Source organism: Paroedura picta, chromosome 1 (genome assembly GCF_049243985.1).
Source record: "Paroedura picta isolate Pp20150507F chromosome 1, Ppicta_v3.0, whole genome shotgun sequence".
NCBI classification, from domain to species: Eukaryota; Metazoa; Chordata; class Lepidosauria; order Squamata; family Gekkonidae; genus Paroedura; species Paroedura picta.
This window is the reverse complement of record NC_135369.1, coordinates 204,975,649-204,998,448: the sequence shown is the minus strand read 5'-3', so window position 1 is coordinate 204,998,448 and position 22,800 is coordinate 204,975,649. Positions and strand designations below refer to the sequence as shown.

Sequence of the window (22,800 nt, the reverse complement as noted above, 5' to 3'; positions counted from 1 at the left end):
CCATAATGCTTAGGAGTTGCTAACCTCCAGGTGGTGACTGGAGATCTCCTGCTATTACAACAGCTCTTCAGACAACAGGAAAAAATGGAGAAAACGGCGGCTTTGGAAGGTAGGCGTCCCAGCCCCGAAACCTCCCTTCCCCAGACTCCACTCACCCCCCAGATCTCCATGTCTGGCAGTCCTGATGACGTTGGCAAAGAAAACTCCATCTATTTTTAAAATTTAATCACCACTCTCTTTCACACATTTGCATATCCCAAAAGGACATAAATAAACAGGACACAAGAAGAATAAGCAAACCTGCTTTGTTTTTCTCTCGCAAATATATACATTTCTGTGACAACATGATCCCGGCCTCTGACCTCTGCCCATAGCTGTTGGTACAGGCAGGATTTGGTTAACTTAGATAGAGGAAGCATTTTTTGTTTGTTTTCTTTTCTTTTTCACTGTCATGTGCAGAAAATAAGTCTCATATCAGGCTTATTCATTATTCAAATGAAAAAGTTTTAGAAAACAGTTTGGGTTCTTTCACATCTGTCCTTAAGCAATAGTTTGCAAATGGATTTCATCTTTCACACAGTAAAATACAGTTGCAATAGTGCACAGAGAGCGGATTGAAAGCGCATTAGTCAGAGTATGCTGAAGTGGCCTTTGAGAGTTTTCTTTAAACAGGGGTGATGGTGGTAACAGAGAAGCAATGCTCCATTAAATATTGTACATTAAATATGATCCAGATTTTAGGCGAGAATATTGAGGGGAGGGAGTGAACCTGGAACCACCCTGGGTTCAGTGTTGAAGAGAGCACTAAAAATCTCTTTGAACACAAAATGTTTCCTCTGCTTTGATAGCCGGGATTTTTCCCTTTTCTTTTCTTTCTTTCTTTTTTTTTTTACTTTCCAGTTCTGGAAACCAGCTGAATGGCCTTGATCCATTCCGTACGCTCAGCAGAAGCGGCCGCCTGCAGCACATAATGGACTTCACTGGCAGTGATGATTTCAAATAGGTTTCCTTCAACTTCATTTTTCTTTCCTAAGAGAGAGAGAGAGACAGAGAGATTGGGGGGGGAGTAGAGCAAGTGAGCAGAGTAGGAGGGAGTCTTTGGTTTTGCAAAATCCAGTTTCAGACATTCCTGGACATTTTGAGGGTGCAGCCAGGTCATGGTGGGGTTTGGGGGAAAAGGTTATAATGTCCCAGGATCCAACCTCAATACTAGCCATTTTCTCCATGGGAACTCTCTCACCTGACAGATGGAATTCTGGGAGATCTCCAAGCCCCACCTGGAGGCTGGCAACCCTACAGCTGATATAATTGGACATCATGTAACCCATTGGAGACTTGTAAGGTTTTGTTACAGCAGTAGCCTTCACAAAATAGAGCCTCACCTCAGTTGAATGGAATGTCCTCATGGAGGCAATGTGAGAAGAGTACGAAGGGGAACATTCTAAACAACAGCAGGGTCAACATGACCAAGTCACCTTAAACTAAAAACAAGAGACCAGTATTCCTCAGCAGTAGCTGGGAAAGTTACTGGGAAAGAATGCCCAGTCCAGGATTCTGTATTGGGAACTCCTGCCATAATCTGCCCTCAAAGCTGCCAAGTCCTCAAAAAGAGTCTGGAGATCAGTTGTAATCCTGGGGGAACTTCTGCCTGTTGAAACTGCAATCAGCAAGTAATTGGGTGAAGTCAGCTCTGAAGGGCTGTTGTTAACCTGTCTAAGCAGCTAACCCGCACCTGTGTGCTCACTAATGGTACCAGGCTATCAGTGCTGAGATTGCAGCCATGAGCCTGGAAAATCCCCAGAGATTACTTTGTTTAAGGTGGGCTCCCACCCACTTCCTCTTTCTTCGGGAAGAGCAGAAGCAAGAAGCAGCCATTTAGGCTGTCTGCTCTCTCCATCTGCTGATGTGTGGACATATAGCCTGCTTGCAGCCCAGTCATAGAGGTTTTCAATGTGCTGCTTTTGTAATTACACTTTAAGCCTTTGTATTGTGTTTCAGTAAGGAGACTGTAGCAGATGACTATGATCTGTATTTGAAAATAATCTTTCCTAGTAAAGATTCCCTCCCCCAAGTGCTGTGAGTCTAGATCTGTGCCTCATCCACAAAGACAACTAATAACTGCATACTTTCAAAACACTCTGCAGCTGTATTTCTCTGGAGGGACTCAGGACCAAGCCAAGTCGAAAAGTCCCAACACTGCCCCTCCTGGAAGCATGCAGTTCTCTAAGAGATAGAAATATGCTAATTTGTATGCTGGCTTGCTTGAAATGACATTTGGAGCTCCAATTCTGGTATCAACAGTGTTTAAGTACTTGGCTTGTGGGAGGGCAGGCAGGCAGGCTTCCAAATGAGTCAACATGCATTGGGAGCATAACAGCCAGTATGCTTCTGCTTACCATTTGCATTGTCTTCAATGGCAGTCACCACACAGCCCCTCAAGTGAATGGATCCCAGAGGCTCTTCTCCCTGGAAGGGATTTGGAACACAAGAATTGTGTCTTTGGTTAGCAACTGATTTCTGCAGCCATTTCAGCTATCTAGAAGCAATAATAACTCTGTGCATGAGTGCTCATGTGGTCTGTGGGGAAACTTGTGAGGAAAAGCTAAAGAAAATTTATAATTGGAAACATAGAATCCTAGAGTGGGAAGGGATCCCACAGGCCATCTAGTCCACCCCCTGCTCAGTGCAGGATCAGCCTAAAGCATCCTGGCCTGATTCTGCACTTACTTCGCCCCCCCCCCTCACTGTAGATCCTGCTGAATTCAGATCAACTTGAACTCAGGTCTTTCTCCTCCCCCCACTCCCCAATTGAAACAGAAAGCCTTCTGCACTTGATTGAGAAAGCTCAGAGCAGGGAGAAGGGAGGGGAATGGTGGTCACATAGCTGAACTACATTTCCTGAACAGGGGAGGGGGAGGGGGGTTGGGTGGTCAGGCTGCATTAGTGCTTTATTTCTTCTCTTTTGACACCTTAGACAGCAGCAGCCTCTCAGAGAATGAGGCAAATCTCTGCTGAGAGACCTGTGGGCTTCTGGAGCGCAATCACTTTAAAATAGGGAGGGAAGCCTTGCAACCAGGAACCTGGAAGACTTCGAACTGATGCCCTGGCCAATCAGGGAAGACTGCTTTGCTATGAGGCATGGAGCAGTAAGTTAATTCGCAAGAAGGAGAAATCTACATTTTATACTAGTTGCAGTTTTTCAAATATCGAGGCTTATATTTGCTCCTGGATATCACAGGGAAAGGTAGGGTCACTACGGGTCAATCATGCATGTTGCAGAGGGGAAATTTAAAGCAACCAAAATCTAAATGGAAATCGAATTCAGTGTAGACGGGAGGGATTTATTTGGACTGGGAGTGGATAAAAAGCCCCGTGCAGACTCAACCCAGGACAAGTATCTGTCCAGCTGCTGCTTAAAGATCACCAGTGAGGGGAACTCACCACCTTCTTAGGCAGTCAATTCTACTGGTTGTCCCGGGCCCACGGGATGTTCGCCTGGCCTCGACCCGGGCCAGGGCCTTTTCAGTCCTGGCCCCAACCTGGTGGAACGAGCTCCCAGAAGAGCTAAGGGCCCTGCAGGATATACCAGCTTTCCGCAGGGCCTGTAAGACGGAGCTCTTCCGCCAGGCATATGGTTGAGGCCAGGGCAGTTCTCCCACTAATCCATCAGAGGATCCCCTCCAATATTGAGATCTCTAACACCGAGATCATGGTTAGATGTATTGTATTGGTGCCACCCTCTTCTGAACATTATTCTCTCCACCAGGCTGAACTAAGATCAGAATTGTGACCACCGCCGCTATATGTTATGTGATATGTTATATGTAACTTTTAATTGGGGTTTTTATGGGGATTTTATTGTGTTTTAACTATTTATGTTGTAAACCGCCCTGAGACCTATTGGGAGAAGGGCGGTCTAAAAATTAAATAATAATAATAATAATAATAATAATAATAATAATAATAATACTGCTGAACTACTCTGCCTGGTTTTCCTCAAATCTAGCCAGTACCATTTCTGCATGGCTGGGCAGACAGACAGTGAGGGAACACATGCTCTGATGTGGGTTTATACTGCTAGGTTATTGTGCTGGTCTTCGATAGAACAGGTAGACTCAAGTCCTTCAGAGACTAAGAAGATTTGGGGGGAGGGGTTGCCCCAGAAGAATGTTAAGATCTTCTCCTACTACCAACATGTTGGTGGCCGAAAGGAAGTACATCTGGCCTCAACCAGGGCCAGGGCCTTTTCAGCCATGGCACCAGCCTGTTGGAATGTGCTGCCTGTCAAGGCCCAGGCCCTGATAGAACTACCTAAGTTCTGCAGGGCCTGCAAAATGGTACTCTTCAGTTGAGGCCAGTTGAGGCCAGAACAAACTATCTCCCAATAAAGCCTCCAGACCTCCTTCTATCCAACTCCAGGTTTTGCTGCACCAAATCAGAACCCGACTAAAAGAGCATACTGCCTGTGAAATGGACCAGGAGGCAGATCGACAAACTGAGCAGGCAGAACAGAGCATCATAAGTTTGAATAATGTTTTACTGTGATTTTACAATGTAGGTATGACATGTATTGTGAACCACCCCAAGCCTGCATGCAGGGAAGGGTAGTATATTAAAACCAATACATCTGATTGGGTTTCTTAATACAGAACAAACTTTTTTTTCACCAGAGACAAGTCACTGATTTTAAGAAAATCAAAATTCATGAGGGCATTGTTATCCTGACCATACATGCTTATTTCTTTTGTCCCAACATCAACAAAGAGGTTATGCAGGTTTCTGAAATGCTACAAAAGCCTGCGGAACCTAGAAACAGAGATGATACTTAGAAGAAATAATAATTTCACTCTGAGTTTCCTGGAGGGACAGGCAGATACATTTATGATTGCCAGCGAGAGCTGACACCCCCTGGAAGGAAACATTGGGGTGTGAGCATAGTTATGTTGGCATTGTGCCAGCACAAGACATAATTTCTGATGAAAAACCAGAAGTGATGTCATTACATTGGGGTGACACTCCAGGATTGCTAGACCATCGCTTAGATGTAATTATGTCATTTCCAGTTTTTCGCCAGAAGTGACATCATGCACTAGCGTTGGAAGCAAAAGGAGGGACTGGGCAAGTGTGGAGAAGTTTCCCACTACATCTCCTTGGACCCGAGCTAGAACACTCTGTTGGAGGAAGATGCTGCCTTCTTGGTGCTTGGAGGACAACTGTGGGAGGGCTTCTGGAGCCAATGGCCCATCCAACATGGCTTCAAGTCTACTCTTATGCTTGGGGTAGTGATGTTCTCTTCTCTTGGTGCTTGGGGGGCTACAGTGGGAGGGCTTCTGGCCCCACTGCTGGACCTCCTGAAGTCACCTGGGTTTTGGCCACAGTGTGACACAGACTGCTGGACTGGATGGGCCATTGGCCTCAACCAACACGGTATCTCTTATGTTCATTTACCAGCTTTAATTCCACCATAAAGAAACAAAGATATCTCTAGCCCTTGCTGTTGAATCAAAGGTTGAATTATTGATAATGACATGTACTTGAGTATGCAGATTTTATGGTACTGATTATGCAGAGAAAAGATTGCCAACGTAGCAAGATTAGTCCTATCAGAGGTGTCTTCCCAGATCCCTTCTGAAGCCTTTCTAATAGTCTTTTCTGGGGAATTCTCTGGTAAAGCCACCGCCCAATGGTCTCTCACCCCAGCAGGATCATAGTAGTGGATGTAAGCAGGATCCTCCCTCAGCACAAACTTCCGTACTTTCCAGTTCTTCCGCCGATGTCCCTGAATAAAGGGAATAAATAGATTGTTTTGGCTTTTCACTTTACAGAAACAAACGCACAACTGCAGGTGGACAGGATCCTCCTCAGTAAGCCTGAGAGAGGCACAAAAGCAACGGACTGGCTAAAGATATTGATCTTTAAGGTGCCCCACAGGGGCTTTCCTTCTCCACAGCTCACCCAGGACTGTTCTGTTTTCTCGCATGCTTTTGTCACATCAGTTCTCACCTCACGCTGCTCCACTTTGTCTAGATTCCCACTTGTATTTTTGTTCCTTTCGTTTTCATTTCGTGCGTTTCCCGCCCCTTTTCTTTCTAGTTTCCCAGAAGCCTGTTCTCAATCACCATTTTCCTCATGTGCAATATTTCTGATGGTTTTCTTTGTCCTGCCCCTCCCCACCCACATTTCCATTCTACAGTGGTCTACCCTTTGTGGTGCCTGTCCTGGGGGTGTCCTCTCCCCTACCCTGAGGACAAGTACCCTGAGGCACTAACATATTGATACCAGCTATGGCCCCACCCATTCTAGTTAATTCATTGTCTATTTACTTTAGCCATCTGTAAATTCCCAGACCAGCATGATTTGGGGGGATAATGATAAAAATAGAAGAAGAAGAAGAAGAAGAAGAGTTGGTTCTTATATGCTGCTTTTCCCTACCCGAAGGAGGCTCAAAGCGGCTTACAGTCGCCTTCCCATTCCTGTCCCCACAACAGACACCCTGTGGGGTGGGTGAGGCTGAGAGAGCCCTGATATCTGCCCGGTCAGAACAGTTTTATCAGTGCCGTGGCGAGCCCAAGGTCACCCAGCTGGTTGCATGTGGGGGAGCGCAGAATCGAACCTGGCATGCCAGATTAGAAGTCCGCACTCCTAACCACTACACCAGTGGTCCCCAACCTGCGGTCTGCGGCCCAGTGCCGGGCCGCGAAGGCCAGGGTGCCGGGCCGCGGTTCCCTCTCCCCACCCCCCACCCCACAGTAAAAAAATTCCCCGGGCTGCAAGCTTGTGGCCCGGGAAGCTCCTTACTGCTGGAGGGGGGGGGGAGGGAATCAGGGCCGCGCATGCGCGCTGCACAGGCGCGGCTGCTCATGCGCGCTGCGCAGGCGGGGCAGTTGCCCCGCAGGTCCCCAGCCGGAAAAAGGTTGGGGACCACTGCACTATACCATTCAGTGGAGGAACTGTTGCTGCTAATTTTAAATCCAATATTTATGTTTACTTGCATTTTATGCACAACTTTGTATACCGCCCTCAGCTGGCCCACTGGGAGGGTAGTCTAAAAATTGATTGATTGATTGATTGATTGATTGATTGATTGATTGATTGATTGAACGAATGAGTGTTGTGACAATAGGCATAGCTGTCTCTCTGAAGTCCCATATTTCTTCATGTTTTTTAAACAAGCCTCTAGACCTTTTCATTGCTGAAATACAAGGGGAAAAGCAAATCTTCAAGGGAAAGGGCTACAGATTTAACTTAAAAATGAAGAAAGATGGGAATTAAGAGAACTTGTTAGCCTATTGTTACACTGCTCTAGTTATATGTTAATATTTTAGAACCTTTTTTTTTAAAGGGGGGATTCAGCACCTCTGATGATAGCACTATCTATAACAACCCTCCTCCTTTAAAAATCCTGATTGTTCATACCAAATTGACTCTACAACTGTGAATATGCCCCTGAAGGGCAGACATGCAGTTGAACTGTGCCCAAACCCATTCCAAAGCTTGTGGATCAACAAGCTAAAAAAATCAGGACTAAGTTGAGCAAGGCTTTAGTACCTGAGTGAGCCACTGCCAGTCTGAGTAGTCAAATACTGACTTGGATGGAGAAAGAGTCTGATTCATTATAAGGCAGTTCATTGGAATGGCACCTAGCATGCCCTGGCATACAAACACTGAGCACAGTCATTGAGAGCTCATGAAGCCTCCTCATCTGCAGTGTTCTTGGTCATCAAGGTCAGTATTGTCTACTTGGACAGGCAGTGACTCTCAAGGATCTCTGCTTGAAATTTCTCGGGCCATTCCGCATGAGTTCAAAGTAGCAGAAGGCTTGCAAATGATAAACGCTACTAATTTGCCGTTCCGCATGATGTCGCACACAATCTGCAACAGTCCTGCTACACTAGCGCTAAAATCGCTTCGTTGTAGCGATTTCCAGTGAATCCAGAAAAGTGGATTCATCCTCAGAAAATCGCTACACTCCTGCCAGCAACCTGCAACACTAGCGAAAAAGACCTGTGCGTTCTTAATGTGGTGGCTGCAACAAAGTCCCTCCCCCTGGCTCTCTCCTCCGAACTTCCGATGAAGCAGGTATGCGGAACGCCGAGATTCCACTATTTAAAATAGCGTTTCTGCTTTGTGGAACCAATTGGCAACATTGGTCCTTGTGCAGAAAGGCCCACATATTGCTTACTTCCTGGTCCTTTCCACTGGATGTGCCAGAGACGGAACCTGGGACCTTCTATGTGCAAAACCCCACCCTGTCTAGGTCTTTCTCTTGTTTCTCTGTTAAAAGAGCCAATGAGGTAGATACTGACCTGCTTCAGTAGACATCCCTGCTTGATCACAGTGCCTCTGAACTCTTCACTGAGGATGGCATCATCATCGCTGGAGTTTCCTTCACAGAAGAATCCACTGTCTGCCTGTTTCAGCCAAGGGAAGAAATTGTGCTGCTAAGGCGAGGGCACCTTTATCAGTAGCTACAAGCCATGGGGACAAAAGGGAGCCTCCACATTCAGAAGCAGTCAACCTCTGAATCCCATAGACAGGAGGCAACATCAGTGAAGACCTTGGCCTCTGTCCCCTGTTACTGGCCCTCCAGAGGAGCTGGTTGGCCACTGTGTGAGACAGGATGCTGGACTAGATGAATCCCTGCTGTGATCCAGCGGGGATTTTCTGATGTTCTTAGTAGGGTTGACAACTCTGTGTTAGGAACTTCCTGGGGATTTGGGGGGCGGAGCCTGAAGAGGGGGCATTGGGGAGGGGCGGCTCAGCAAGGTTTATACAGTTCACCCTCCAAAGCAGTCATTTCTTCCTGGAAAACTAATCGTCGTCATCTGATCATATGTATATATATATATGAGAGAGAGAGAGAGAGCCCCTGTCCTTTGGCCCACATTAGCTAGATTTAGGCATGCGGACTGCAAGAAACGTTACTGCCTCAGCTTATATTTTCAGAAAGCCTGTGAGAAGGGTTTGCCGCATGTATGTATGTGGTTAACCTCCTGAGGTACTAAAAAAAACAAAAGAGCGAAGTGTGACCAGAAGACCTTCAGCGGCTAACACATGGCCCTTTCCCAAGAGGCATCATCTCACTGGAGACTCAGAGCGGCTTGCTTTCCCGAAGCCTTTGCACCAGATGTTGGCTTGAGTGCAGAAATGCCGAGTCACACTGCTTCAGAAGGACCGTTTGATAAAATGGCTGCAGTAATACCACAGCTAGGAATGCCAAAAGGCTAAAGCTCATCTTCTAGACCAAATGTAAGAAAGCAGCAGCCAAATTCGTGCATTTTACAATTGTGTGCTTCCACACACTTTCCATCAACTTCCAAGGCATTTTGCAGCTGGATTTTATTGTGTGAAATGGCAAAATCCCACTACCAAGGCCTCCTGATGTGGACTGAAGCTGCATTAATTCACATTAGCAGCAATGGGCGCCGCCCCCCGCCACAGGCAGGCCAGCTGAGGCCTACAGAGGTTGCAGTGGATGTTTATGGGGGTGAAGAGGGGGAGCGCTAGCAGGGTCCCAGCTCCTCTCGCTGCCATCTACAAAAGGCCCTCCAAAGCCTCCAGCAGGCATTTTGCCAGGGGGGGGGAGTGCCAGTGGGGCCTTTGCTTCCCCTGCTGCTAGCCACAAAAGTCCCACCGCAGGCTAAGGAGGCCACAGCAGGGATCTGGGGGGTGGGGAGGCAGGCAGTCCAGTCCTTCCGCTGCCCCAGCAGCCTCATCAAGACCTGGCAAGGCCACAGCTATAGCTGCTCAGGGCAGCCAGAGCACTGGCGTGGGCTCTTTACCTCCTCTCCCCACCCCCACCGACCCACAGTTCCAGGCCCTCTGCCCTCCTTCCCTGCTCCTGTTTACCTGGTTGGTACTTCTTGCAAATGGAAATTGGAGAGCTTCCAAATGGAAGAAGTTGGATGGGAACACGACCAGAGGCGGGACTTCCTTCCTAATTGGCCGTTCATTGGACAGCCGGCCAATCAGGAATGGGACAGCCTGGACAGCTGACCTGGTTGGTGGTTAGGTAGTGAAGCCTAACTCCTCCTACCACCCCTGACTGCTTTATTAATGGTTACAGATGAGTGAATGGGATGGATATTTTGTAAACAAATTAATGATAACTAAATAGAGCTTGATTCACTCCAGAGGAACATGACGAAGCGGGGATGGTTGTATTCCCTGCCTCTCATCTGCTTCTTCCCCAGCATTGCTCTGCCTCACTGGAGCAGGAGGTCCATCAGAAGACCCCAAGAAGTCTGTCTCCCTTTGGGTCTGATGGGAGCACCCTTTCTGAAATAAATGCCTGTCCCAATTTAGGGGATATTTGGCATGAAACTCTGTTTTGTGGTGCAGTTAGAGAAGCCAGCCTCCAGGTAGGACCTGGGGGTCTCCAGGATATTCTGGGATTCCCCAGTCTAGATCTGGCCCCCCTGTAGGCAGCCATTTTGTGGTGGAATCCAGTATCCCTTTGGGACCCTGCCCTAGAAGATGCTCTGGGGAGCTGTATTAAGAACTCGCAAGCATTCACGCACAAAGTAGTAGAAGGCATCGTCGTGATCCAAGAAGGACGTTTCTGCCAGGCCTTCTGCTGCACTCTTGGAAGCATCCCCGGCAGGTTGGAAATAACCTTCATTCAGCAGGGCTGATGCCAGCACTAGACCCTCTTGGCGGTTCCGAATAGAGTTGTTCGACAGAAGCCAGTCAATTACACAGCTGCCTAATGGACAGGAAATGGACAAAGGATGGAACAAAACATTATGAGAGGCAACAGCTAGGAAAACAGAGGAAGCCTTCCCTTGATGAAGTGGTGAAAAGCATCGTAAAAGACCTTCAATTTGGGACTATGATTCAGAGAGTTAAAGGCCTCGATGATAGGATTCCCAGTGCTGTGTTGGCAAATGCCAGGAGATTTGGGGCATGATGCCAGGGTGGGGCTTTATAGGCCTTCCCCATGTTGCAAGTCCACCCAGAAAATGTTTAAAGGGATTGTGATCTCTTTAAATTGCCTTTGGCTATCTGGAAGTACCAAAACATCTCGAATATTTTCAAGATTTTTGTGGATCGACTATTTAGGATAACTGGGGAAGGTTGTATATTTGGCTGAAAGAATAGCCCAAAATATCGATAAGGTATCTCTTGGCTATTTTATTTTTTGCCCCAAATATATCCAAATGCACACCCCTTATGTTCTTCTCAGTTCTCATCACACACTGCCAAGTTGGGATCCTAGCCCCCATGTGGGAAGGGCACTCTGTAATGTGTGGGTGTCAGTACCGGCCTTGCGAAGCTTTTTAAAGGAGACGAATCAGGGCTCCGTACCTGTAAAGCAGTGATTGAAAATCTTCTTGTCTTTTTCCAGCTTCATTTCCCTGATCCCTTTGTCTGGGTCTTTCATTGAGAGATACAAAGTACTAAGCAGAGAAAGAAACAAGGAATAGTTACAGAAGCACAAATTTAGGGCACACAAAAATCAATTACATTTTTCATTTTTATACAGGAACTTCAAGAAGGAGGGCTTCAGAGGGGAGCAGCAGTGGAAGGGCTTAATTCTCCCCCATGGTTACCGGGAGATTCCTGGAGAATTTGGGGCTGGTGCCTGGGGAGGGTGAGGCAATTGTAGAGGAGAGGGGTAGTCAAACTGTGGCCCTCCAGATGTCCATGGACTACAATTCCCAGGAGCCCCTGGCATAAAGTCCACCTTCCAAGGCAGCCATTTTCTTCAAGGAGGCAGAGTTTTGTCATCTGGAGACAGAGTTGCCTGTTCCAGGTTGAGAAATACATAGAAATTGGGGGGGGGGGGGCTGGGTGAGGCTTGGGAAGGGTAAGGACTTCAATAGCCACAGAGCCCAACTTCCAAAGCAGAAATTTTCTCCAGGGGGTCTCTGTTGCCTGGCGATCAGTCATAATACTGAGAGATCTCTAGCCAGTACCTGGAGGTTGGCCACACTATTTGGAGGTCAGTTGTAATTCTTGGAGAGCTCCAGGCCCCATCTGTAGGTTGGCAGCCCTCCCTCCCCAGCTTCAACTTACGATACAATAACATTTATTGTATGTAGCCAAAGGCCGTTACAAAACACAATTAAAACAATATGGCACAAATATAAATAAATAAAACAATATTTCTCCAGCATTGTGTACCTAAAAATGTAAACATGGACTACTAAGTTACAATCAAAGGGATAAAACGGTGCCCAGCTTCAACTTGCATTTTGAACATTCTGGGGGCAGGGAGGTGCTTTGGGCAGAGGAAGAGGGAAAGCAGACACACAACTGCTTCTCCATTTAAAATGTCTGCTTCTTAAAAGTTGCTTCATAAAAGAAAAAGTCAAATCAATGGCTGTGCTGTTTTGTGTCCATTTGTGCACTGCAGGCAGTTATTTTGTACAGAAGGAAGACAAGCTTCCTGGAACTGTTTATACTGTTGAGTTCCTTATCTTAGGATGCTGGAGCATTTTGATGCCAACCACAGACTTCTTGGCAAAGACCAAGAAAGACCTTTTCCTCAACATACCCCAGGTTGATTGATGAAGGCAGTTTGATAGATTTCCGAGTCGATTTCCTGGAAAACCTTTTGCCTCTTTCAATACACTGAATGGCTTTCTTGATGTCTTTCACCCAGGCATCCTTCTCCTCCAGGTGGGAGGCCTGAAAGAAGTGGTCCTGCTGTTTGGCAGTTGTGAGCTTGACAACAAACTAGAAGAGATTTTTGTCATCATTAATGTCAATCCATGGCATTCGGAAGAGCAGGACAAATGGCTAAGCTAGGCAGCCTGGGGAGAGACTGACAGGTGCTGGGTGGATGGCCTGCTTAGCCTGATCTTGTCAGCACACAAAAGCTAAACAGGGGCAGCTCTGGTTAGTATCTGCAGGGGAAACAACCAAGGACGTCTAGGGTTGCAGTGCAGAGGCAAAGCAATGGCAAATCGCCTCTGTATGTCTTTTGCCCTGACCTGGATGGCCTGAGCTAGCCCAGTCTGGTCAGATCTTGGAAATGAAGCAGTCAGTCCCAGTTAAGTCTTGGATGGGAGGGTTGCTATGCAGAGGCAGGCAATGGCCAGCCACCTCTGAATGTCGCTTGCCTTGAAAACCCCATAAAGGGTTCCCATAAGTCAGCTGCAATTGAGGGTACTCACACCTAAACACACACACAGTGGGGAGCTGACAGCAGGACAGACAGACAGATGATGGCTGGGCAGATGGACAGGCAGGCAGGCAGGCAGGCAGGCAGATAGACAGATAGATGATGGATGGACTGACAGATAGATGATGGACAGATGGATGGACAGACAAACAGATGATCGATGGACAGATGGACAGACAGATGATGGGTGTACAGACAGACAGATGATGGACAGATGGACAGATGGACAGACGGACAGACAGACAGATGATGGATGGATGGACGGACGGACAGACAGACATTTATATTATGGACAGATAGATAAATGATAGATTTTAATTTGATACGTTTGATTTGTAATGCTTGATTACTTGGATTTTAAATATTCTATTCAATTGAATTCTAATGTAATCTGCCTTGAGTCACTAAGGGGAGGGGGAATAGAAATTAAAACTTAAATAAAATAGATCGATAGTCTGATTGATTTTCGTGATGCATGATATTTGGTATTATTTATCACCTCACTTTTCCTACAAAGTGCACAGTGTTTTTTGTGGGAGGGGGCTGTGAGAACCAGCTGAAGGTTTTTATTTGTTTACTTCATTTATATGCCACCTTTCTCACTTTCTCAAAGACAGGTGACCCATCTCCTCCTCTGACAAGCGCTGCCTGACAATGTCCCCAACCCATTTTCCAAAAAGGACCGTCAGGCACTGCGATGACTCTGGGCACCAGGTTTGGGAATGCTATTCTGGAGGAAGGCTTCTAGGGAAGGATGGTTGAATGACCGTTAAAAAAAAATGTCTCAACCTGTTATGGAGCACCCCCCTCATCCTCCTGCCTGCAGTCTTTTTCACACTGAGGAAGGTGTCTGCATGCTTACCATTCGCTTTCCAAAATCCTGACAGGGACTTGTAAGGGCACTTCCCTTCAGAGGGATCATTCCTTTCGGACTGTTGTCAATCTTCTTCTTGAAGTATTCGATTCCATCTTCTGAAAGCACCACCCACATCGGTTTCCAGCTACTGAACATGCTGCCCTAGTTTCCAACAAATCAAAGTCACGCCACCTGCAGCACCTGAGATGGTAGCCCCGAAGAGAGGCTTTAACTCAAGCTAAATCCACAATTAGCCACAAAGGCAGCTATAACGGAGGCCATCTGTTTGCTTTAGTTCCAAGGGGGCAAAGAAGAAAGCCTTGAATGGGGGAGAGATAAGACACTCCCCGCTCTCCAGGAAGAGCAGAAGAGCCAGATTCAAATGTATTAAATTATTTTAATTAAAATTGTAACACAAATTAAAGAAAAGAAGAAAGAGGAAGAAATCAAAGAACAGGTGTCCTAAACCCGTAACCTAATTTTGCTGCCTCTCTAACCCACCAGACTGTAAACCATAAACTATTACATTCCATTTAAACCATATGTTTTTTTTCATATTAAAATTGAAATTAAATCTACATTCATTTTCCTTAAACTACAAAACCACAAGTCATCTGATCATTTTCCACCCCTTTCCTGCAAGGTCCACGAAAGGTCTCTAATCTGTAAACCACTCAAGGTGCAGTATAAATAATTCGCTAAGGCTAAGGGGGGTGGGCTGAGTGTAGGATAGGAAACAGGGGCCCTTTGGCCCCAGACTGACACTCAGCCAATCGATTGGGCCCTCATCAGGATAGACCAGAGTTCCAGGGCAATCAGGAGACATTGCTGCCAGTCTGCCCCTGACCACCACAGGGAGAGGAGGTCAGTAGGGCTGCCAAAGGGGATGAGAACGGAGGCTTGGACAGGCTGTGCCAGCCCTTTTCACCCCAAGGCTGTCCTAACTGTCATGTCCAACTGTAACTTGCCTCAGAACCCTGACAGAGCTGGCAGGAGGCTGGTTAGTGTGCCCCCTCCCCTCCCTCCTTTCAGGCCCGCTGCGAAGGAGCCTCTGACAGCCCCTGACTGAGGGGAGGGAGGCGTTTTCCTTCAGAGAGCAATGCAGGGGAGCCTGAGGGCCTTCCTTTTGAGGTTGGGGAACTTTCCCCTTCTGCCAAACAGTTGGCTGACAGGGAGGCCACGGAAAAGCCCCTTCTCATTTAAAATACTGCTCTGGCCGGGGGGTTAGACACAGCCAAGCCATGTGTATTTCTTCTTTGCAACTCTCTGCAGATTTGAGGCCACTGCACAGTGTTATTCTGCAGACAAAACTGGATGCTGTTGTGGAGGTTCTTTTGTCTCCTGTTTCATCTGCACAACAACCCTGTGCAGTAGGCCTCAAGTCTTTCAATTCAACAACAACCTGTGTGACAGGCCTTAAATGTTTCTTCTCTACCCTGATTGATTGGGACATTCACAAGTTGATTTGGGGACATTCACAACCCTGTCCAAAGTTGCCCTTTCTGCCTGGGGAGCTGGTCCTTATACTCTGCAAGTGAGCTGTAATACCAGGAGCTCTCCAGGCCCCACCTGGAGGTTGGCTACTCCTGGGTTGGAAATATTCCTGGAGTTTTGGAGATGGGACTTCAAAATCGTATGCCTCAGAGTCCAGCCTTTGAGGAGGTTGTGGGTGTGCTTCTGGGCCTGGGGAAAAGGCCGCACCACTGCCGGGGGGGGGGGGGAGAAGGAAGCCTTCCCCAGCCCCAAAAGCACACCTAGCACCCGTTGTATTTACAAGTACAACGGGCTTGGTCCCTAGTTTGTAATAAAGAAAGTTATTGTCTTTTCTCTAACCAACGCTGTTAGTTTAGCCATTTCCACCCATTCTAACAATTTTATAATCTAGTCTTCTGTTGTAAGTATTTTTGTAGTTTTCTAGTTCTGAGCATCTCGCAGCTGTTGTCAGAAATGCAGCTGTGGCTATCAAATAAAACAAAGTAGAATATTTTAATGGTGGAGAACTAGATTCAAATCCAGTAGCACCTTGCAAGACCAACAAGAGTTTCAGGGTGTAAACAAGTCCAAGCTTCCTTCATCAGATGTTGTTGGTCTCCTGAATCTAGTTCTTGACCTTTTCCACCATTAAAACATTTTACTTCTTTGACAGGCAGTGTGGCATAGTAGTTAGACTGAGTGTCAGACTAGGATCTGGGAGACCCAGCTTTAAATCCCCACTCAGATATGGCAGCTTGCTGGTTGATTTTGGGACATTCACTCCCTACCTCAAAGGGTTATTGTGGGGATAACATGGAAGATAGGAGACCAAATCGTATGAGGAAAGGTTGGTCTGTTTAGCCTGGAGAGAAGCCAACTAAGAGGTGATATGATCACCATCTTCAAATACCTGAAGGGCTGTCACACAGAGGATAGAGCTGAGTTGTTTTCTCTTGCTCCAGAGGGTCGGACCAGAACCAATGGGTTCAAGTTAATTCAAAAGAATTTTGGCTAAACTTCCAGAAGAAGTTCCTGACAGTTGGAGCAGTTCCTCAGTGGAACAGGCTTCCTCAGGAGATGATGGGTTCTCCTTCTTTGGAAGTTTTTAAGCAGAGGCTAGATAGTCATACAACCAAAATGATGATTTTATGAACTTAGGCAGATTGTGAGTGGGTGGGCAGGAAGGGATGTGCCAGTGCTTGGCTCTGTGGCCCTTCCTTGCATACCCAGGGAAATGTTGATTGACACTGTGGGATGAATTTCCTCCAGGTCAGGCTGGATTCTGGAGATGTTGAGCATGTGTGTGTGGGAGAGACCATTTGTGCATGAAATTGAAGTCACTGTGGGTAGGCAGGTAGTTGTGAGGTCCTGGATTGTGCTCTGGGTTGGACTAGATGACCCTTCAAACTCTATGATTCTGGTTCTAGGAGGATAAATTTAGAGTCCAGGGTGGGACACCTTTGAGACCAACAACGTTTTATTCAAGGGATGAGCTTTTGTGTGAATGCCCAGTTCCTCAGATACAATGTCATGGAGTGGAAGTAACTTACTTATAGGCAAAATGCGAGGGTAAATTGGTTAACAGAAAAAACAGTAATTTGGATTTGTTTATACATTGTATCCAAATACATTTTGTTAGTCTTAAAGATGCCACTGGACGCAAAATGTATCCTGCTGCTTCAGACCAACATGGCTACCCACTTGAATCTATCGTGATGGAAGAGCGGAGAATATTGTGACCCACTTGAGGTCCCCAGTGGAGAAAAAAGTGAGGCATCATCAATGAAAAAAATAAATAATAAACAGTAATTCCTGATGTCTTTGAAATATTAGATCAGTAGTTCTCAACCTGGGGGTCAGGACCCCTTTGGGGGTTGAACGACCCTTTCACAGGGGTCATGGCAGGGCAAGCAGCTTTGCTGAGGGGACAACATCCAAACAACAGCCTTGCGGGGTAGATTGAGAGAGTGTTCATCCATCTGGAGCAGCGGAAAAGAGCGAGATCAGCATGCTGGGACAAGAAGCAGAACTGAACTGAGGAAAAAAACCCAAACTGAGGGGAAAAAACCCAACACCGAGGGGGAGCCCCAGCCATGGCGGCCACCGGAGAACATACACCCAGGAAAAAAACCCAATTTATATACAATCATGAACAATGGGTCTTCACGCCATTGGCCAATTTCTGTGAAAGAACCCTTGCATAATTTTATGGTTGGGGGTCACTGTGACGTGAGGAACTGTATTAAAGAGCCACGGCATTAGGGAGGTTGAGAACCACTGTATTGGATGGTCTCAGGGCAATGCTGGTGAAATATCAGAAGACAGAGGGAGGGTTGGATACAGTTTTTCAGTGGCTTGAGGAATGGCTTCAGCACATTTGCTCTTCTTATGAAGGGGCGCCTAGAAGAAATGGTGGGATTTGTACGTTGTGTCTCCATCTATGCCAGCAGGCAGATGCATTCTATGCATGTTTCAGAAATCAGCTTTCCTTAGCACGAGATTTAGGTTTCCCAAAAGCAGATTGACAGCTTTGCTCTGTGACATGACTAGCACAGACAGGGCTTACCTGTCACTTACATCAGTGGTCCCCAACCTTTTTATCACTGGGGACTGGTCAACGCTTGACAATTTTACTGAGGCCCGGGGGGGGTAGTCTTTTGCTGAGGGATGTCGCCGCCGCCTGAGCCCCTGCCCCACTTGCTTTCCCGCCGGTGCCCCTGACTTCCCGCCACCCACAGTTCCCCTGGGGCCTGGAGATACCCCAGAATTACGGCTGATCTCCAGTGTACAAAGATCAGCCATCTCACATCAGCCAGGTTTTTTTTTTTTTTGGACAGCCAACAATGGGATAGAGAGGCCAAGATCGTCCCTTGAGGTTGCCTCCCTGCTCCCCCACCACCACCTCTCTGCTTGCAAATTAAGAACTGGAGAAAGGAAGCCACAAGATACAGCTGCTCTGCTCATGATTACTATGCAGACTGACCCTTTGTGGGTGGAGAACTACCACACATTTCCTTTCAGTAAATGGCATGCCCTTAGTTCTTTATATGAGCGATTTGGCATTTATGTATGAATTAATTGGGTTGGCAGGTTCCCCTGGCCACCAATGGGGGTGGTAGAATTGCCAGATCAAGCATGAGAAACTACTGAAGATTTGGGGGTGGAGCTTGGCAAGGACAGGGACCTCAGTGGGATACAATGCCAGAGTCCACCTTCCAAAGCATCCCTTTTCTCCAGGGGAACTGATCTCTCTAGATGAACCATAATTCCATGGGGTACCCATGCTCCACCTGGAGGTTACAAAACAAATGGGCCACAGAGTGAAAAATATGAAAAATCATGAGAGGCAAAATAGTATCGAGTATTTACTGCTCCACTTTCCAGAGAAATGAACAGCAGAGTAAAAGATAATGATCAAACACAGAACTAGTAAAGGCTCAACAAGAGTATCATTTCTGCTCTATAATGTAATTAGGGAATTGACACATTCGTTTTCAAAAGTCAGTTTTCACAACTGAACAACATCCAGTATAAACTGATTTCAAAATGACTCTTTATCAGAATCTGTTACAATACAAGCAGTCAAGAGTTTATTGGAAAACATCCTTCTTCCACTTTATTATTTGTTGACTCTGTGGTTTGTTTTTCTGGAAAATGGAAAGTTAAATATTCCATACTATTTTGCCTCTCACAGTTTATCATATTTTTTCTCCAACCTGGAGACTGGCTTCTTTATGTCCTTGTTAATAAGGGATGCTTGAAAGCCTGCTCGTTCAGCTCATGGCCCATTCACTAGTCAGAAATAGGGAGCCATTCTTTTGGCCAACGGTCCAACTGTTTGTGAAGTTTCAAGCTGTTTGTCTCCCACCCAAGCAACAGAGTATTGTACTATCAATAAGGTTGCCAGTCTCCAGGCAGAGCCTGGAGTTTTCCTGGAATGATAACTGCTCTCAAGACTACAAGGATCAGTTCTCCTGGAAGTTGTAACACTCCCCAAATTCCCTTCCCCCAGATACTGATCTCCAAATCTCCAGGGATTTCACAGGAAATCTCACAGGGATTTCACCTGAGTAGGTAACTTCCCATTCTTCTCCCTCCCCTTCTAGACCTGGTGCTACGGCACTCCGATTGTATAAACTGCGAGAGAGGCAGCGCAGGGCAGTGGTTAGAGGGTCAGTCTAGAATCTGGGGTTTGAATCCCTGCTGTGCCATGGACGTTAACTGGGTGACCTTGGACCAGTGACACACTCTCAGCCTAGCCTACCTCACAGGGAATTGATTTGAGGACAACATAGAGGAGTAGAGAATGATTGTATACCATCATGGGTCTCCATTGGGTAGGAAGGTGGAGGGTATAAATGAAGTACAAATATAAATAAAATACATGGGCAAATCTAGTTAAAGAAAGAAAGAAAGAAAGAAAGGAAGGAAGGAAGGAAGGAAGGAAGGAAGGAAGGAAGGAAGGAAGGAAGGAAGGAAGGAAGGAAGGAAGAAAGAAAAGAAAGAAAGAAAGAAAGAAAGAAAGAAAGAAAGAAAGAAAGAAAGAAAGAAAGAAAGAAAGAAAGAAAGAAAGAAAGAAAGAAAGAAAGAAAGAAAGAAGAGATGGTGATGATGATAGACAGACGAACGGATGGGTAGAGAATATATTTTCAACATCTATTATTATTATTATTATTATTATTATTATTATTATTATTATTATTATTATTATTATTATTATTATTATATTTGTTACCCGCCACTCCCAAGCAGACTCGTGGTGGGTTACAGGTGTCCAGTTAAAAAAAAACCATTAAAACCCCCTTAAAATGGACATAAAAATACAAAATACAATAAACCAACAACCCCAACAAATATGGCGGAGACCCCCCCCCCATCCACACCCCGCCCCTACCTCTAGAGGGAAGAGGGAGGAGAACTGAGGTAACCAAAGTTGCAGCTTGACACCAGGGGGTCCCCATTGCCCCAGCCTCAACTATAGACCTGGTGGAAGAGCTCTGTTTTGCAGGTCCTGGAGAATGCTGGAAGGTCCCACAGGGCCCACAGCTCACCTGGAAGCTCATTCCACCACCAGGTTAGAGCCAGGACCGAAAAGGCCCTGGCCCTGATTAAGGCCAGGCATCCTTCTTAGGGGCCAGGAACAACCAGTAAATTATCACCCACAGAGTGTAATCCCCTGCAGGGGGCATAGGGTGATAGGCTGTCCCTCAGGTATGTGGGTCCCAACCCCCCTAAATCTTTAAAGGTTAAAACTAGAACCTTGAACCGGATCCAGACAGCAGCTGGCAACCAGTGCAGCTGCCTCGGCACAGGCTGTGTGTGGGCCCTCCTCAGTGTACCTGTGAGGACCCTAGCAGCTGCATTTTGTACCAGCTGGAGTCTTCAGATCAAGGATTGCCCTGTTCTAAGGTTCTAAGGGTACTTTCCACAGTTCCCCACTCATCAGCATTAATTGTCCTGACCCAGCCAGCAGAGAGGTGCCACAACAAGGATGTGAAACTCCAGTCTCTCAGCTTTGTATTTTATTGACCACAGCTCTTCTCCACCTTTCTCTCCAATGGGGACCCAAAGTGGCTCACCTCATGATGCTCACAACCACCTCCCTGCAAGATAGGTTAGGCTGTGAGTGTGTGACTGGGCCAGTGCTGCACAGCCTGTTTTCATGCCTGAGTGAGGATGTGAACCCAGAACTGAGTCCAACCATCCACAGTAGGGTTGGGTGCTTCAGCGTTGGAAGCAGCCGTTTGCAGCCAACACTGTAGCGCAGGGGGGAGGGGAGGTGCAGGCCGTGGCAAACCACTGGGTGCACACACCCAGGCACAGGGCTCTACACCTGCATGTGTGCACCCACGGGTGCACTGCCACCTGCGCCTCCCCTCCCCCTGAGCTACAGTGCTGGCTGCTTCGGGCACGAACGGCCGCTTCGGATGCCAAAATACCCAACCCTAGTCTACACCATGTTGGCCCTGAGGAGCTTACTGAAGAGGACTGAAGACCAGTGAACAAATTGGATGTTCACTGTTGCCAAACATGGTAATTTCGCCTTCTGAATGTGGGCGGCGGAATTTGCACCATCCCTTCTATACGATACCTCTCCTCTGGTTTGCCATTGCACAAGACAGCCCACGACTAATGCAGTGGTGTCACATGCAACAAGGGCCATTGGCACTTGCTGTTTTGTGAGGGAGCATTTTGTCATTCTACAAGTCTCTTTTTCCTTGGGGACTGCCGCCAAATGTTAATTCTGCACAGGAGCAGATGGGATCCCTCAATACTGCAACCAAATAATGAGCAGCAGCAAATGCTTCCCCTCTTATCAAACACCAAATTCCAGAAAGAAGTCGATCTGAATACTCTTGTTCTAGGGTCCCCAGCAGGTCACCTAACAACACCTTTCCAGCCCCCCCCCCCCCCCCCCCCCCCCGAGTGCTGTCAGACAGTGGATGGGGCCTCTGGCTCTGGCTGCCCCTTGAGATCTGATTGACAGTTAAGATCTTTACACCACTCCGCAGTCTAAATAAAAGGCTGTGGGGGTGGCAAAGATTGGCCCCTTGGCCCCGAACTGACAAGCGGAGGAGCCAATTGGGAGGTGCAAAGCGCCTTCCAATTGGGCCCTCACCAGGACTGACCTCCATCCAGTCAGCCCAGCCACTGGCTATCAGGAGACATGGCTGCCAGTCTGCTCCTGACCACTGCAGGGAGAGGAGGTCAGCAGGGCTGCCAAGGGGCATGAGAACAGAGGCTGTGCCAGCCCTTTTCGCCCTAAGGCTGTCCTAACTGTCATGTCCAACTGCGAGTTGCCTCAGAACCCTGACAGAGCTGGCAGGAGGCTGGAGAGTGCGCTCCCTCCCCCCCTCCCTTCAGGCCTGCTGCAAAGGAGCCTCTGACAGGCCCTGACTGAGGGGAGGGAGGTATTTCTGAGAGCAACGCAGGGGAGCTTGAGGGCATTCCTTTTGAGGGAGGGGGCTTTCCCCTTCTGCCAAACAGTTGCCTGACAGGGAGGCCACAGAAAAGCCCCTTCTCACTTAAAATACTGATCTGGCCAGGGGTTAGACACAGCCAAGCCATGTGCCTTTCTTCTTTGCAACTTCCTGCAGATTTGAGGCCCCTGCATAGCATTATTCTGGATGCTGTTGCAGAGGGGTTTTTTGTGGGAGGTCTTAAATGTTTCTTCTCTACCACAGCCCTGTCCAAAGTAGCCCTTTCTGCCTGGGGAGCTGATTTTTATACTATGAAGATGAGCTGTAATTCCAGGAACTCTCCAGGCCCTACCTGGAAGTTGGCTACCCTTGAGTTGGAAATATTCCTGGAGGTGGGACTTCAAAATCGTACAAGGCCTCAG

At 47.2% G+C, this 22,800-nt stretch overlaps 1 protein-coding gene across 1 annotated transcript in view; it reads right to left on the bottom strand.

The window, feature by feature from the left end:
• Positions 1–208: 208 nt before the first annotated feature.
• The window catches only part of PLEK (pleckstrin), a 29,446-nt gene continuing 6,854 nt past the window's right edge, over positions 209–22,800 (bottom strand). Inside the window, exons 3-10 of the mRNA XM_077317856.1 lie at positions 13,992–14,147; positions 12,500–12,681; positions 11,308–11,399; positions 10,521–10,705; positions 8,307–8,411; positions 5,696–5,779; positions 2,397–2,466; positions 209–1,029 (exon numbers count right to left, since the gene is read on the bottom strand). Coding sequence (XP_077173971.1) covers positions 890–1,029; positions 2,397–2,466; positions 5,696–5,779; positions 8,307–8,411; positions 10,521–10,705; positions 11,308–11,399; positions 12,500–12,681; positions 13,992–14,147 — 1,014 coding nt within the window. The 3' untranslated portion in view covers positions 209–889. The remainder of the gene's footprint in view (positions 1,030–2,396; positions 2,467–5,695; positions 5,780–8,306; positions 8,412–10,520; positions 10,706–11,307; positions 11,400–12,499; positions 12,682–13,991; positions 14,148–22,800) is intronic.